Consider the following 14,495-nt stretch of genomic DNA (forward strand, 5'->3'; position numbering starts at 1 on the left):
TTCTCCTCATACTCTCCCACCTTTTTACCCAATATCTGCAACCTTCTTTTAAATGTCAGCACAATATTACGCCGTGGGGCATTAATTGCATCTTTACTTTTAAAAGATGTTGTGATATATGCTTAGAGTTATCCTGGGGTCCATGATTAAAAATGGTTTTCCAAAAAAAATTTTTTCGCCATCATTTAATGTTTGAAAGATGAAAAAAGATAGTAAGACAAGTAAACAACAACATCAAAAACAAACACATTATCTCCTCGACTGCCGTTGATCGTCCAATCCAAAACTTGAGGGGATAATGCTTTACTCGTGGTCTACTCACCTGTGAAAAGGCTGCTAAATGCATACACAAACTATTTACCACTAGGTAGTTATTCCAACAGGTAAATTTGCATGAAATGTGTTGAAATCACATCGTTATGCCTAATCAACAATATTCCTGGTCGAACTCGTTGCAAAACAGAGTTTTTTAATTCTTTTGCAGACGTTAAAAGTATTTGGCTGACTACGGTCGTTCTACCGTCAAACAATTTACTGAGCAAAAAAATTTAAAAAAATACGTTTTGCGTTTCATCTATAGCTATCTACCCTTTTAATTTTCATTATCTTTTGTGACGAAATATCGTTAGCCGCAAAAAAAGCTTTTGGAATGAATTTACTTTGCGCGATAAAGGGATTTGATTAGAATAATAAATTATTCTTATTCCTCTAGTCATCTTTTTTTTTTTTTTTATACAGCAATTTTATACAGCAATATAAAAATTGAATTTCTAAAAGTTACTTAGAATTACACGCGTATTCAATGTTTTCGCATTACTGCAAATATAGAGCTACAGCTTTTAACATATTCTGGAGTCTCTTTGAAATCCACGCAACTATTCAGGAAGAGAAAGTAAAAAGATATAATTTATTGCTTTAGGCAAATATCAAGCTGACACTTTGTCGGAAATCTAACACAAAAAAGCCTATGGCGCTTTCCTTATTTGATATTTGCATATTTCGTAACTCGCTTTGGTCGCTAAGCACTTGGTCTCAATCGGCAATCACGTAGAACGTTCTTCTGACGCTTGCTTCAATCAAGATTCAAAAGTGATACTTACAGGCGAATCGTTTGGTGAGTAAAAGCTCTTTAATCCCTCTAAATCGATTATAGATATATTTTTTCTGCACGCACATAATTGGAAGGAAGGTTGAGTAGTTGTACAGAGTTCTGGGACTTATAGAGGGGGAAAACTATATTTCCTCCGGTTTCCAATTTCGTGACAGGTTACCTTTAACTAAAAAAAGGATACTGATTTCAATTATAAGTTGACCATCTTATCAGTAGTTCCTCTGTCAGCTTCCAAGTGAAACCCAGATGATAAGCAGGAAAACTCTGTGGATAAGGAGAGCTATTCAACATGATCTGCTTTGAATTCTTTAATTGGGAAACAGTTCGTTGCGTGACTGGAAGTTTTCCTCCTCTAGAAAATGCTAGGCCACAAATGCTACAGACCTTTATCCGACAAAATATTAAGGCAAGTAGGCTTATGAAGCTGGCTTAACGCCTACTTTCGCGATTTTACTTATAAAGTATAATTGTGTATTATTTGTTACAAGTTCCTACCGGAAACTAACGTAATTTTAAAGAGGGACCTTGAGTAGTGGAACTAAAAGAAATGCTTTCGTAATTTCAGAATATTTTTCATTTTAAGCTTCTGTTTCGTGCCGTCACGAAAGAACTGTATGTGACACGCATTCATAAGAATTTACATAAACTATCATAATTACCAGCGCTTGATTTTTAATTTCAGTGTTCGTAACGGCGAGATTAAGAATCCAAAGTTTAATCGGAACTGCATTTCAAACCATCAGGTTAATATTGTTCATCTTTTCCGCTTTCTTTATATTCTCCTATTTTTTATTGCTAATAGCGTTTTTTTTAAGATTTGGAAATCACTTGCGTTTTGAATAAATTAGTTAAGAACCTTTTCAAAGAAAGTCGAGCCTTTGATAGCCGATTGCCTTCATAGTCAACGAATGCCACTGACGAAACCGTTTCGATATGTGTGCCATGTATTAGACGTGGTCTCACCGTTTCACTGCTTTTAAAAAAAATCCTTAAGTTCAAACGTCAATAGAATCTGTGAGTGGCCTCAGACTACTTTGTAAAATAAATTCTGCTTGCTTCACCTTCTTAAATTTGGCAGGTTTACTAAACAGTGGCGCTTGGCGATTAATCGAGGAATACAATGTGCCAGGAATGGGGCAAATCCTCGCTTTATTTTAAAAAAATATTTCTTTCTTTCCAACAGATATGCACGATGCAAAGATGATATTTCACTTTAAGTATTCGAAATGGTTTAAAAATACCTTTGTTGTCTTGACTCTTTTGCTACTCACAACTGGATGGTATCTTTGGAACAGATCAGATGAAAATGATGACGGAACATCATCGCCTCTGAAAGACCTCTCTACGAATAAATCCTCCTTGGGTAAGTAATTTGAATTAGTAGGTGAAATAGCGATTCAAAGTGGCCAGATGTAAATGGAAATCAAAAAGTCTTAGGAGAGAGGCCCACTTGGGAATAATTTAGTCTTTAGAAATTGGTTTCGTGGTAAAAGCAAACGTTAAGTACACTGATAATGACGTTCGGTTTAAAAGTAAAACTCGCGCACAAAAATCAAACATGTGTTAGTTTCTGCGTGGCCCAAAAATATTCTCGTACGTTTGTCTGCGAAAGGCAGACAAATACATATTGCGTCATAAGTACCTGAAAAAGTAGCACGAATCATGAACCTCTGGAAAACGAAAGTCGGCTGGAAGTTCTTGTTCTACCATCCAGCTCTTTTTGTCGCTTAGGCAGGGTGGACTTAAGGCGCAGAGGCAGGATCTGTTATTCAGTCTCAATATACAGACTTATAACAGCGAAATATTCCTGTAAAGAGTACCTTTCTCGCCGACAAAGGATTTTTTTCCTTCAAGGATCTCGAGACTCTCCATGTCTTCCTGGTAGAATTCCTGACAGCTTAACCAAACTGTATGAGCTCTACAATGATGTTCAAACATTTGTCATGTTCATTGGCTACCCTCGAAGTTCTCACAGTCTTGTAGGAGCTATTTTGGATGCTCATCCTGAAATAATAATTCCTCACGAGTATCATATCATAGAGCATTGGAATTCTTTTCAAAAAGAAGCAATCAAGAAATCCGGTTTGCTGAAATATCTCCTTTTCTTTAATCTGCACTCGTTATCCACGTGGCAAGCCACCTTTGGTAACCGAGCAGAAAAACCTGTCTTCATTGACGATGGCATATATTCTTACAATGTCCCTGGCTCTTGGCAAGGGACATTCAATGACAAACTTAGGGTAAGTTTTACTCATCCTATTATCCTGTAATGCTTTGTTACTTGTGCAGCCAAAAATCAACCAGGATAAAATCATCCAAAAACAAGAAAAAAAGCATCCTAAACAAGGAAAAAATTACGGTTTTTAAGCTCAGAAATAATTTATCCAATTACCGTTATCTTCGGTGAAAACCATCTAGCCGTCTGATGAGAAAAAAAAGACGTCAGAAAGTATTACATAGTACTGCAGAAAGAAAATCATCTTGAAGAAGCTAAACTTGAGTAGATATTGACCAATGGAACATTAACAGAATAAGACCAACACGCTCAGAGGTTTAACGTTCTCACTTTTTAGTGGATGTACAATCAAGATAATCTATCTTATTATGAATCGAAATCTAGGTTATTGGAGACAAGAAAGGAGGTGGAACGACAATGGAACTTACCGAAAAACCTGAAAAGTTTGCTGCTCTTAAAGAACTCAATGAATCGCTTGGCATTTCTTTAAGGTTTCTTCACGTGGTCAGAAATCCTTATGACGTCATCTCCACCTGGGTACTAAGGCTTTTCAATTTAAGGCGCAAAGCGAGCGATGGATTACCTAAGGTGAGGTCTAATCCTTCGGCCGATTAAAGTTAATTTGCATAGCACGTAAAGCACCGTTGTAAGGGATCAGTCCTTCGATACCTACGTATTTTATCTCTTGCTGTAATTAGAAACGTAAAAGTATAACTTATGGAAAATGGGGAATAATCTATGGTGCTCAAAATAACTTGATCCAGTAAAAACGTTCATCTCTATTTTCAATTTTTATCATGAGTGTAGCTAAAGTTGTTCTTAGGAAACCACAATCCTCCCCTTCCTTTTCTAGTTCAGGTTAGTGAAAACGCGCAAATTCGAATATTGTACAATGATGGCATAAGTCATTTCCCGGACACTCCATTTTCCGGTTCTTCCCGCCGCATGAATACGGGCCTGCTGATGTACAAGGTGGACAGCAGTATAAGCCACTTCTCGTGCTTAAACTTGTTACTTTCCCTCCTGTCACCTGACTTCCGCTCGAGTTGTCGAAACGTCAGTTACCACTTCCGACAATAGTCCTTCTCAGGACAACACTTACCCAGACGCTCAGACTATACTACCACACGATTTGCTAACCTTCCTGGGTGTTTAGCTGCGAAATATTAAAAAGAACACAATCTTGATAGCTAATTTACTGATAAATTTAATGTTTGTCCTCTCTACGATTTCGCATGTGAAACCTCGCAATCAAATATCTTGCATTAATATGTGTTTATCACACAGATAAATAAACCAGCAACGCTTAATGGTTTTATAAAGTCTTTCTTCGAACTGGTTGAGACAAATGAAAAAATTCGACAAACGTATGGCAATGACACAGTATTGGATATTTTAAGTCACGAACTGATATCAAAACCTAAAGAAACAATGATGGCAGTATGTAAATTTCTTGACGTCACTTGCAAGAGCGATTATCTTCAACAAGCTGAAAGTATCCTATATGGGAAACCGTCTATTACAAGAACATCGGTGGCGTGGACTGAAGAACAGAAGCAGAGAGTTCAAGACGAGATGAGAAAATATTCACTCTTTCAATCATTCAGGTTTGAAGGGGAATACTGATAAAACAATGAACTTTGCAAAAAACTTACCTGGGTCCCCCCGAGTTGTCGGAATACGCTAGTATGATGATTGTTAACGTCACAGCTGACTCCTCAGTCGATGCGTGTTGAAGTCCTTAATTACTAACTTTCGCAGCCGTCGAAATTTGCTGGAATCTTTAAAAAAATATTATTCGTCTTCACGTCACGTTTTTTTAAGGTTCCCGATCCCAGAACGTAAAAAATACAGTTCATACTATAGAGAAGCGACATTTTCAATGCTGTGACTGAGATATTTTATCTAGTGATAGAATGGCATTAAGCAGATGTGTACATTTTAATTTGTTAATTAATTTAATTTTCGGAACAGAGTAGAAGCGAGCCACTGAAATACATAAGGAAAAAGTTGGTTTAATTGCATGACCGACTAACTAACAGACTACGTTATTGACAAATCTACTAAATTATAACAATATAACTGATCGGTTGACTAACCGAGTGACTGATTACTGTGTGACTTATTTAAATGTTTAACCTGCATCCGAAATGCTTAATCATTAACATAGCTATGGCGTCTTTTTTCGCTTGAGGTAAAGTATCCAAAGATCAAACACTTTTGTTAACCCTTTAACTCCCAGATCTCACAAGCAGTTCTCCTTATTGTGGGTCATGTAACTATTAGATGTTAGTTCGGACAATTAGGTATTGGATCAACTACTGATCCCCTAATTGGTATTCTTTTTTGTCCTCATCACCTGTCAGCTTGATATTGTTGTGATATTGTAAAGAATAATTCTGTCTTGGTCACCCATGGGAGCTAAAGGATTAGACACTTTGGAGTCAGGTTTGAGTATCAACTGAAATGTCTGGTCCCATTGCTTACATTAATTTATTGCACAACGCCTTGCTAAGGTTCTTCAACAACAGACAATAGCAATTGCGGCGCTAAGGCAAATTACTCTTTCTTTAAGCAAATTGCTATGATGAACTATACGACCCGCTTCACCTCGTATATGTTAAAAACTGTCCTTAAGGGTCAATTGATAAAATTCTACACTTCTAGGAAGGAGGGAACGCCAGTGCTATTCTGTATGTCCTTGCCCCTCTATAGAGCTCCTGCCTCTTAAGATGTTTTTTGAATACTCAAAATCTCCTCAATTTTAAATGTTTTCTTGTTTTACCAGAAAAATTACGAAACAATAACTAGAATACTCGTCTAAGGCCTCGTACCATCAATCAATAAAATACTTGTTCATGAAAGTTTCAAAATTCAAAAGACTTCAGGAAAGAGTACTTATTTATTTCTGCAGCGACCCACTCCTTCTCCTCGTCGGTCCAAATCACCTGATCCCGAGCCCTCGTCGACTCCTTATTAAGTTCTTTTTCAACTTTATCGAGATAGCTATTATAACATGTAACCTGTAGGAATCTACAAATTTGTATCATGGTCTCCCTTGGATTATTGATATAATCGTCCGTAAAAATGTCTAATACTGCATCACCATATAATTTCCTTATTTGTGCATTTGTCTCCACAAGGGCGAAAACATCCTTCGCGTCATTTATCTGGTAATGAAATAAAGGTGGAAAATTCAATCAAAATGCTACATTTCAGCATAAAAAGAGACATTACAAGCTCTCCCCGTTTGTAAGGAAAACCAGTATTCTACGGTGGGAACGAACATCTCCATTTTCTTGAAAAAAATGGTGATTATTTCAAAGATACTCCTCAAAAGTTTTTTCGACGTTTTAGTAATTTAATTAACTGTTTTTTTTTCTGGCTTTTTTTGGCGCAAATTAAATCCCTAAATAAACTTTTAAAAACCTTTTCGAAAGGAACATGTCTTTTCTCCAGTCTGTTGGAGGAAAAAACAATTGCTCCGCTCCATAAGTAGGAAAATTTTCATCTGTCTAATGATTTTCGTAAAAATGGAAACGGCCTCATATCTCGTCCATTTTGGTATCAGTCATTCTTGTCTACCTTAATTAATATAAGAAAAGTTGATCGGTGATTCAATTGCAAACAAATGACCAATCGTGGCTCACCTCTACGGCAGATCTGGACTGTCTCATTACATTCAAAGCAATAACTTCGTATGGGTTTGTAATAGTGTGAAGAAATTTCAGTGGAATACCAATGACATTTTGGATGTCTTCAAGCACGGTAAAGTTTCCTTGGTTCCTGGTAAGTTGTCTAGTGGTTGAACCACTACTGGTGTCACCAATAACCTGCAAGAAAAGTTAATGGTTTCGTTCTTACCCGATGAGTCAGTTATACACGTATACTTATAGGCGAAAGGAAAATCATTAATCCTTGTTGATAGCGAGTAATAATTTCGACGACTGACGTTTCTAAACTGATTGTAAATTTACCAAGCCAGCATGGAATCAATCTAGAATTTCTGCTCTATGATTATCCTTATACATGACTACACAAGTGGTATCATTTGGTGAATTATGCAGGTTGTCAAAGCATTCCAGGCGATAAAAGCATTATAAAAATATTTCCCAAGAATTAGGAGAAAGACAAGTTTCTGATTATCTAAGTGTGCGAAAACTAGCTATGAAATAGTTGGAACTTATCATTCATGATTCATGCCTTTCAGTTGTCAATGCCTTTGATTCAAGTCTATGAAAATTACTCTCCCGAACTTAAATTGAGCAATACTGTATCTAACGGATGGACCAATTTCATATCAATGCAAATTAAGGCTAAAAAATGTGAACAACAACAGGAAGTTATTGACATCGTTTTCCCGTCGGGTAAATTCCTAGGCCCCTTCATTGAAAACTCGCTCTCATTCACATTCAAGAGGTCGATAATTATGATGAATTAGTAGCTTACTATCTAACCCCAATTAGCATATACCACACAGGTTAATAGCGCTTTTCGTGCGCGCTGATCGGCTGCTACGGAGCCGAAGAGACAAAATCAGTCGTCAGTAATTTAATTTACGATCATTTTTTGGTACATTGACAGAGATGAACGAATTTTTTGGTTACCTGTGGTATATGCTAAAACAGTTATTCACCTCAGTGTCAATGGGAGTGGAAGATATTTAATTCTACTTCGGTGAAAAGTTGTAAATTATCGTTTAAATTCCTATTGATGAAGCTGCTAATAATTTCATCTTTTCACAGACGTATGTACACAAAAGCACCTAATAGTCAAAATCGGAAATTTTCTGTTTGTCTTTCTGTGTCAAATATATGCAGAAAAGGTTAATGGGTTTAAAACTAAAAGAACATTGATTTTGTCTAAGAAAATTTACTTGTAATTTGTTTGATTGATGTCTAACATTCATTTTTAGTTTGTTCTTAAGCTTACCTTAATCTTGCCATTTGTTATCCCCTGCCATGTATCAGAAAGTGGGTAATACCGAGCACTCTCGACTTTGGATGTCCATACCCAGAACTGGCTTGGTTTATTAGCTTGGTTTCGAAAAATAGCTTGAAAAGTAGAAAGATAATGCAAGAAGAAAAACAGCATATACTTTTGCTTGCCGCGTTCCCTGAGCTTCTTGTTTTGATACATTTTCCAGTTCCCTAAGACATCGTACTCTTGCGGAAGGATAATCTGAGGATGTGCATCCAATATGGCGCCAGTACGACTCTCTATAGTCTGTGAGTATCCAATAAACATCACGAATGTCTTGAGATCATCAAACATTCCGTTTAGCCTTGCTATGCTGTCAAGTAGAGGCTCTGGCTTACAAGACGTCCCTAGCATTGAAAATCAGGAATGAGATACAGAAGAGAAGCTTACGGCGGTGCAAGATTGCACTCAATTTACGATCCGTAAAGGATTAATTTACCTAATTAAAAATTAAGGGCATGGGTCTTTCATTGGAAACATGTGAAAGCCAATTTAAAAAAAAGGCAGACTCGATGACGAAATTTCCCCAGCCAGAGACCTTCGCCTTTTTCGAGTTTGGTATTTGCAATCACCCGTGTCACATTTTCTCATAGGGTAACACTCGGTATTTCTCAATTGAGAATGTGGGTAGTACCCGAGTAAAATGATCGTCTGGGTCGTCTGAGCCGTCTGATGCCGCTGATTTGAAGCATTGTCTAGAACAGCCAATGAAGTCGCTTTATGGAATAATCCGCGTTCGCCCGCGAGTAACAAATTCCACAACGTGCCTTCTAGTAAGCTTCCAGCAAGATAGTAGTTGTTCTTCGTGAGGAAATACAATGGCGAAACGTACTCGTATCTCAGATGACAGAGAGGTATTTTAGAGCGCTTTTTCGAAGAAGGGATGGTTGGAACGGGAACCATGTACAAGGAGATGGTTTTAAAAGCGTCAACGGACACTGGTTTGACGAAGGCACAAGTCGAGGTAAGCTTAATCATTTTGTTAACCTCAGCTGTAGCTTTATACCAGGTTGTGCCTCATTTTATCTCAATAATTCCACGAATCAAGCAAAACTAGCAATTTATATAGATCGTAGATGCATTTTCAAACACTTGATCAGCAGGGATTTGCTAAAGCAAAGGCATAGAAAAAACCAGGAAAGATTTATTACTCGACGTTTCGGGGTCATCGTGACTCCATTATCAAGAGACTAGTTTAAAAACATGCAAATAAGGAAAGGTACAAGAATAGCATAAATTAGAATGAACGGCTTAAACAAACACCTTGGCGCGGATGGAATCCGTTTGCACGTTCAGTGTCGGCTTACGCATGCGAATATACAACATTTCATTAACAAGGCAATCAAATTTGCCGTTACATTTCGCGATGACGTTGAATTGCTCGATCAAGCGTTCAGGCATTTCACTATTGTGCTGGAGGTGGTAGTGTTTGTAGATAGAAGATGATTTCCTTGTGTGCCCTTCTACGCGATCGTGTAAGTGACCACGAGTATAGCCCACATACCCTGCATCACACAGGTTACAATTAAATTCAATTTTTGTAGATGCATTTATACGTCAATAATAGCCTAACGGTTAAAGTTTATTAGATGTTGTTTTAGATCGTGATCAGGTACAGTTACAGACGGTTAACTCTGCTTTACTCAGGCTAAAGATCATTCACGTTCATCATACGCGTGTATTTACCTTTCAAGGTAACCCATTGAATTCCGAAATGTAAGGTTTTTATTCAAAAAAATTATAAACATAAGAAGATCATATGCAAAGATGAGGACTTCAACTGTACAAATTTAAGATAGTTCAGTTGTATTGTAATTATTTTTATTATTCAACCATACTGTAACTAATGGTCAGGCATTATTGTAGTATTTCTCAATAGTTCTGATGCAAACCTCCTCTTTCTCCTCTTCTCCTCTCCTTTTCCACATAATAACACTTATGGTCTTTGATCAAAATGAATATTAAATAGTTTATGCATGTTTATTCAGTTGTCATCAGTGGTTTATTAATACTAATTTTAACATAATGAGTAATATAACAATTACACTGAATGATTTTTGCAGAAGTGGATTGGGAATCAGAAAAGAAAAAGGCCACAAGAATCATCTTCTTCTGCAGATGTCACATTAAAAAGAATCAAAGGTGTCAAAGGACCAAATTCTTACAATTTATTTTGTGCTGAATTCTTTAACACAGGTACTTGTATTAGAAGGAAAATATATTTGATTTACATGTACTCAGTCATTTTCTTACAACACCGATATTGTCATTATTTTTCATTTCACTCCTCTTTTATCCATACTTAAACATGTACACGTGCAGTCAATTGTGGCTTATGCTACATTCTTAAATAGGATTTAGCATTAAATACAGCTGTGGGTATGGTCCTGGGTTCAAATACTGTTTCAAGCAGGGATATAGACAATATTGTTAGCACACGGGAAGATCATCAACGTGACTTGATGGCCTCGGCATTTGCAGGGTTTTTGGCTTAAATGGGAAAACTAACAGTCATGAAGATTTCTGCAATGTGCGGTGTAACTGGAAATTAGAATATCAGGATAGATAGCACTTAAATTCAACACTTGCTAAGATTTGAAGGCCAGCACTCCAAACATTTGGATGCGCTGAACCACTGCCTCCTTCTCCAGAATGTAAATGAGCAATTGTCAATATTATGGTTAAGAATATATGAAAGTCATATTTGAACTGCGGATAAAGACGTGAATGAAAGTGATCCTCGCAGTAATGTGCACTACTTAGGCAGTAGTGAAAATAAGGCCTGAAAAAAATTCAGGCCTGTACGGGATTTGAACCCATGACCTCTGCGATACATGGTCATGGGTTCAAATCCCGTACAGGCCTGAATTTTCTTTTCAGGCCTTATTTTCACTACTGCCTAAGTAGTGCACATTACTGCGAGGATCACTTTCATTCATGTCAATATTATATTAAAAATAAAGAATTTATTCATACTAGAAAATCTATCAGTATATTAAAAAACACTGGTCTTATAAAGAACACCACTGTTATAATAAAACTACTCACAAAATTAGGCTGCAAAGGTGGTGTCATTTCCAAAATCAATTCTGAAAACTTCTTTACAGACACCTGACTGTGCAGTAATAACTTTTAGCAAGGTCTATTAATTTAAAATGGAAGCCCACGGACGGTCTCTCAGGTGAACCTGGCCAGAACTGACAACGTACCAAAGTAACCGCATGGCTTTCACAGTCACAGACGGCGACTTCCTTCAGGTGCTGGTAACCTATATGTAGAAGCAAGAAGCAAGGGATGTACACACACAAACACAATGAAGATAAAATCGTAAATCATTGAAGATAGTGCAGCACCAACACTGGGCAAAAGCATTTGTCTTCAAAACCTCTGACAATTGCAAACGTTTTGAAACCTTGTTTACCTTTGCTTTCGAAAGTCAACATTGTACAAGCTTTGACTTTGTGTCCAACTTACCGAAGGCATCTATTAGTTTGAATCATTTGAGGATTCTTGTAGAACAAGAATGGCCGGATCCAGTTGCACCAGGATTAGGGAATAATGGAATGAATCTGTTATCCTTTAAAGAAATTGAAACAGGACAGTTAGTTTATAGATTTGTCCTTGTTTTCTAAATACATGCAATACTGCATACGTGTCATCAATGCAAAACTTTGCTAATAGAGATTACAAAACAGTGCGTTAATCCATCAGCTTATTGAGGTTTGACAGCTGTATTTCCATATTTTAATTATACAAACAATTGGAATATATGCAAGTAGTGGTTGATAAATACCTTCCATTGCTCCAGAACGTGGAATTGATTCCTTTCCACGTGCAGATCATGAGCACAGATTAAACAAAAAAATTGCCTCGGGCCGCAGTACCGACATCGCACAGTCGCCTCTCGTTGTTTGCATACGGCACAAACATATTTCTCCGGGAGAGTTTCTTCCCCCACTGCTGTTGTGAACAGTTTATCCCGTATTTTTTCCCAGTTAGCTACGGAGCTGTAGTTTCTTCGATGAGCTTCAGAATGTTGAGCCTTATCAGGTGAAAATACGGGAATGTCGGGGTCATCGACAGCTTCAAGGAGCGAAGAGCTTCCTTGGTTCGGCTGAGAACCAGCTGTGTTTGAGCTGAACGTTAACGGAGTATGAATAACGGTCTTCCCAGTTCTTCAGAGGACAATTGTTTTCACAGAAACAGGTTTGAACTTCTTCATAACTCGCGAAATTAACCAACGGGGTAAACTTTAAAATGACGATCAAAGCAAATAGCGAAACTACTCGGTCTTCTAGTACCGCACCAGACAGCTCAGATGATCATTTCACTTGAGTACTACCCACATTCTCAATTGAGAAATATTGGGTGTTACCCTATGAGAATATGTGACACGGGTGTTGCAATCACCATACGTCGCTGAACGCGAGGATCATTACGTCATTTTATCAAATTTTCGGACTCAAATTTCTTTCTATTCCGAAAAAATCCTGGAGAAGCCAAAAATTATTTGAATCATCAAATAATAACATACCTAGGGGGTTGAAAAATTGCTTTGCAACCTGCGTCTCCTTGAAAATATTGCTGTCTTCCGTTACAAATGATTCTTGATACAAATTCCTTCCTGCAATTATCATCAGACTTGCAACCCCAAGTAAGATAACAAGGCATTTGAGAGTACACAGGCGAATTTTCATCATTTTTGTCCTCACAAATTTTCCTGAGAGTTTAAAAATCTTATGTTAAGTGAAACGATATCGATTGCATAGTTCTCAGTGGTGAAGCTACTCTTGATACCTGAAAATAAATCACTCATTTAACTTAAAATAAGCAGACAGTTATTTCCATAAAAAATATCGATTTAAGACAGAGTTTCTATCTCCCTCTCTAGATTATATATAGATCTAGAATCATTTCATCGAAACTGGGGAACAGATTCTATCTAATTTATTTTTCATCTCATCTAACCTTACCACTTGTATCTCGTCGGGGATTTTGTTTTTTGTAGGCTAGGATTACTCAATTGTCTTTGCTCGTGCTTTTCGCTTTTTGCTGAATTTAGTTTTCGCGTTCTTGTAGCTCTGTTAATAAGGCTTATATTACGTACTTCTTTTATATTACAAATTAAGTTTTATTTTGCATTTTGTATATTTCGGCCCAGTGAATTATTTTCTTTAGTTCAGATAAAGTTCTACGGCATGTTTCAGTCAATCGTCTTTTACCGCTATCACTTTGTTAGGTTCGCTTCGTTTCACTTGGTTTTGTATTAATTCGTTTGTTTTGTATAGTCGATAAATAAACTATTTTGACCGCAATTTTTTCTATAAAGCGACTGTAAGTTGTGAGACCCTGAAAACAATTATGTTATTGTTATGAATGATTTTAGAAAATACAACTGGCCGTGATGGTGAAATACTTCCTGGGGAAGTATGTGAGCAGTTAAGACTCATCCTTTGAAATAAACACCTTCAGTTTAATATAAATGAATAATTGTATATAGGTAATCTGACTTCTTGTCATCACTTCAAGTAAAGCCTAATGAGAAGGGCGGGAAACGGGAGAATAATAAATAATTGATGGACAGTAATCTCGACTGAATACTTTCTATATAAGCTTTAGAAATGAGCTCGTTTTATCCGTCAGTTGCATTTGTAAAGGAATGATAATATATAGATTTAGCCAAGCCTAGGAGCGGAGCTCGCATATTTTTTTTCCGCACATCTCAAGGGCACAACGCCTTGCCCCGGCCAGGACTAGAACCCGGGTCGTCCAACTCGGAGCCCAGTGCAATGACCACTGGACTACTGGACAAAGCCGTGGCGTTGGCGTGCCCGCGGTACAGTTGACCACGCATGTTAAAAGTGGCACCTTGTACGGTCGGTCGTACGATCGTACGGTCGTACGGTCATATGTCCAAATTTTTTCGGCTTGATGGGTTACTACTACCATTTTGTATAATTATGGGGCTACGCTCTGCGAGCTCCGCTATTAGTGATCATTGCTGCGTAGATCGGAAAGTATTTATGACAAAGGATTTCGCTGACTTCCTCATTAAACAAAATTCTGCTAATTCTCCCTTTCACGTTTGTGAAGTATACAAAAGAATTTCAAAGATTCGAAAATGGAAGAACAAAAGAAAAAATGATTTCATGCACAAACCGACTTGAA

General features: G+C 37.3%; 2 protein-coding genes across 4 annotated transcripts; one reads left to right on the forward strand and one right to left on the reverse strand.

Moving 5' to 3' along the window:
• Nucleotides 1–1,020: 1,020 nt before the first annotated feature.
• LOC113666931 (uncharacterized) lies at nucleotides 1,021–13,912 on the forward strand. Of its 3 annotated transcripts, XM_089202213.1 has the most exons (9): nucleotides 1,021–1,114; nucleotides 1,794–1,854; nucleotides 2,295–2,474; nucleotides 2,966–3,351; nucleotides 3,732–3,935; nucleotides 4,635–8,575; nucleotides 8,921–9,291; nucleotides 10,391–10,523; nucleotides 11,435–13,912. In XM_089202213.1, exons 3-6 carry the CDS (start codon nucleotides 2,297–2,299, stop codon nucleotides 4,971–4,973), a joined length of 1,107 nt encoding a protein of 368 aa, XP_089058339.1. In that variant the 5' UTR covers nucleotides 1,021–1,114; nucleotides 1,794–1,854; nucleotides 2,295–2,296; the 3' UTR covers nucleotides 4,974–8,575; nucleotides 8,921–9,291; nucleotides 10,391–10,523; nucleotides 11,435–13,912. The 3 variants fall into 3 exon arrangements, with proteins under 3 accessions (XP_089058339.1, XP_089058340.1, XP_089058341.1); XM_089202214.1 differs by lacking the exon at nucleotides 1,794–1,854 and having other exon boundaries at nucleotides 1,047–1,114; XM_089202215.1 differs by lacking the exons at nucleotides 1,021–1,114; nucleotides 1,794–1,854 and adding an exon at nucleotides 2,015–2,125.
• Nucleotides 5,310–13,027, reverse strand: LOC113666933 (uncharacterized). The gene is made up of 4 exons (XM_027182733.2): nucleotides 12,862–13,027; nucleotides 8,280–8,674; nucleotides 6,998–7,180; nucleotides 5,310–6,517 (listed from the first exon to the last, which is right to left on the reverse strand). The coding sequence occupies exons 1-4, from the start codon at nucleotides 13,025–13,027 to the stop codon at nucleotides 6,215–6,217; spliced, it is 1,047 nt and encodes a 348-aa protein (XP_027038534.2). The 3' UTR covers nucleotides 5,310–6,214.
• Nucleotides 13,913–14,495: the final 583 nt, after the last annotated feature.

Source organism: Pocillopora damicornis, chromosome 3 (genome assembly GCF_964200805.1).
Source record: "Pocillopora damicornis chromosome 3, jaPocDami1.2, whole genome shotgun sequence".
Taxonomy (NCBI): domain Eukaryota; kingdom Metazoa; phylum Cnidaria; class Anthozoa; order Scleractinia; family Pocilloporidae; genus Pocillopora; species Pocillopora damicornis.

Excerpts from the sequence above, each read along its gene's own strand:
- LOC113666931 (XM_089202213.1), top strand. The coding sequence starts at position 2,297 with ATGCACGATGCAAAGATGATATTTCACTTTAAGTATTCGAAATGGTTT. Across the intron at positions 2,475-2,965 it reads TACGAATAAATCCTCCTTGG|GATCTCGAGACTCTCCATGT; the intron begins GTAAGTAATTTG and ends TTTTCCTTCAAG. Across the intron at positions 3,352-3,731 it reads CATTCAATGACAAACTTAGG|GTTATTGGAGACAAGAAAGG; the intron begins GTAAGTTTTACT and ends ATCGAAATCTAG.
- LOC113666933 (XM_027182733.2), bottom strand. The coding sequence starts at position 13,027 with ATGATGAAAATTCGCCTGTGTACTCTCAAATGCCTTGTTATCTTACTT. Across the intron at positions 8,675-12,861 it reads GCAATTTTTCAACCCCCTAG|GGACGTCTTGTAAGCCAGAG; the intron begins GTATGTTATTAT and ends TTTCAATGCTAG. Across the intron at positions 6,518-6,997 it reads AGTCCAGATCTGCCGTAGAG|ATAAATGACGCGAAGGATGT; the intron begins GTGAGCCACGAT and ends TTTCATTACCAG.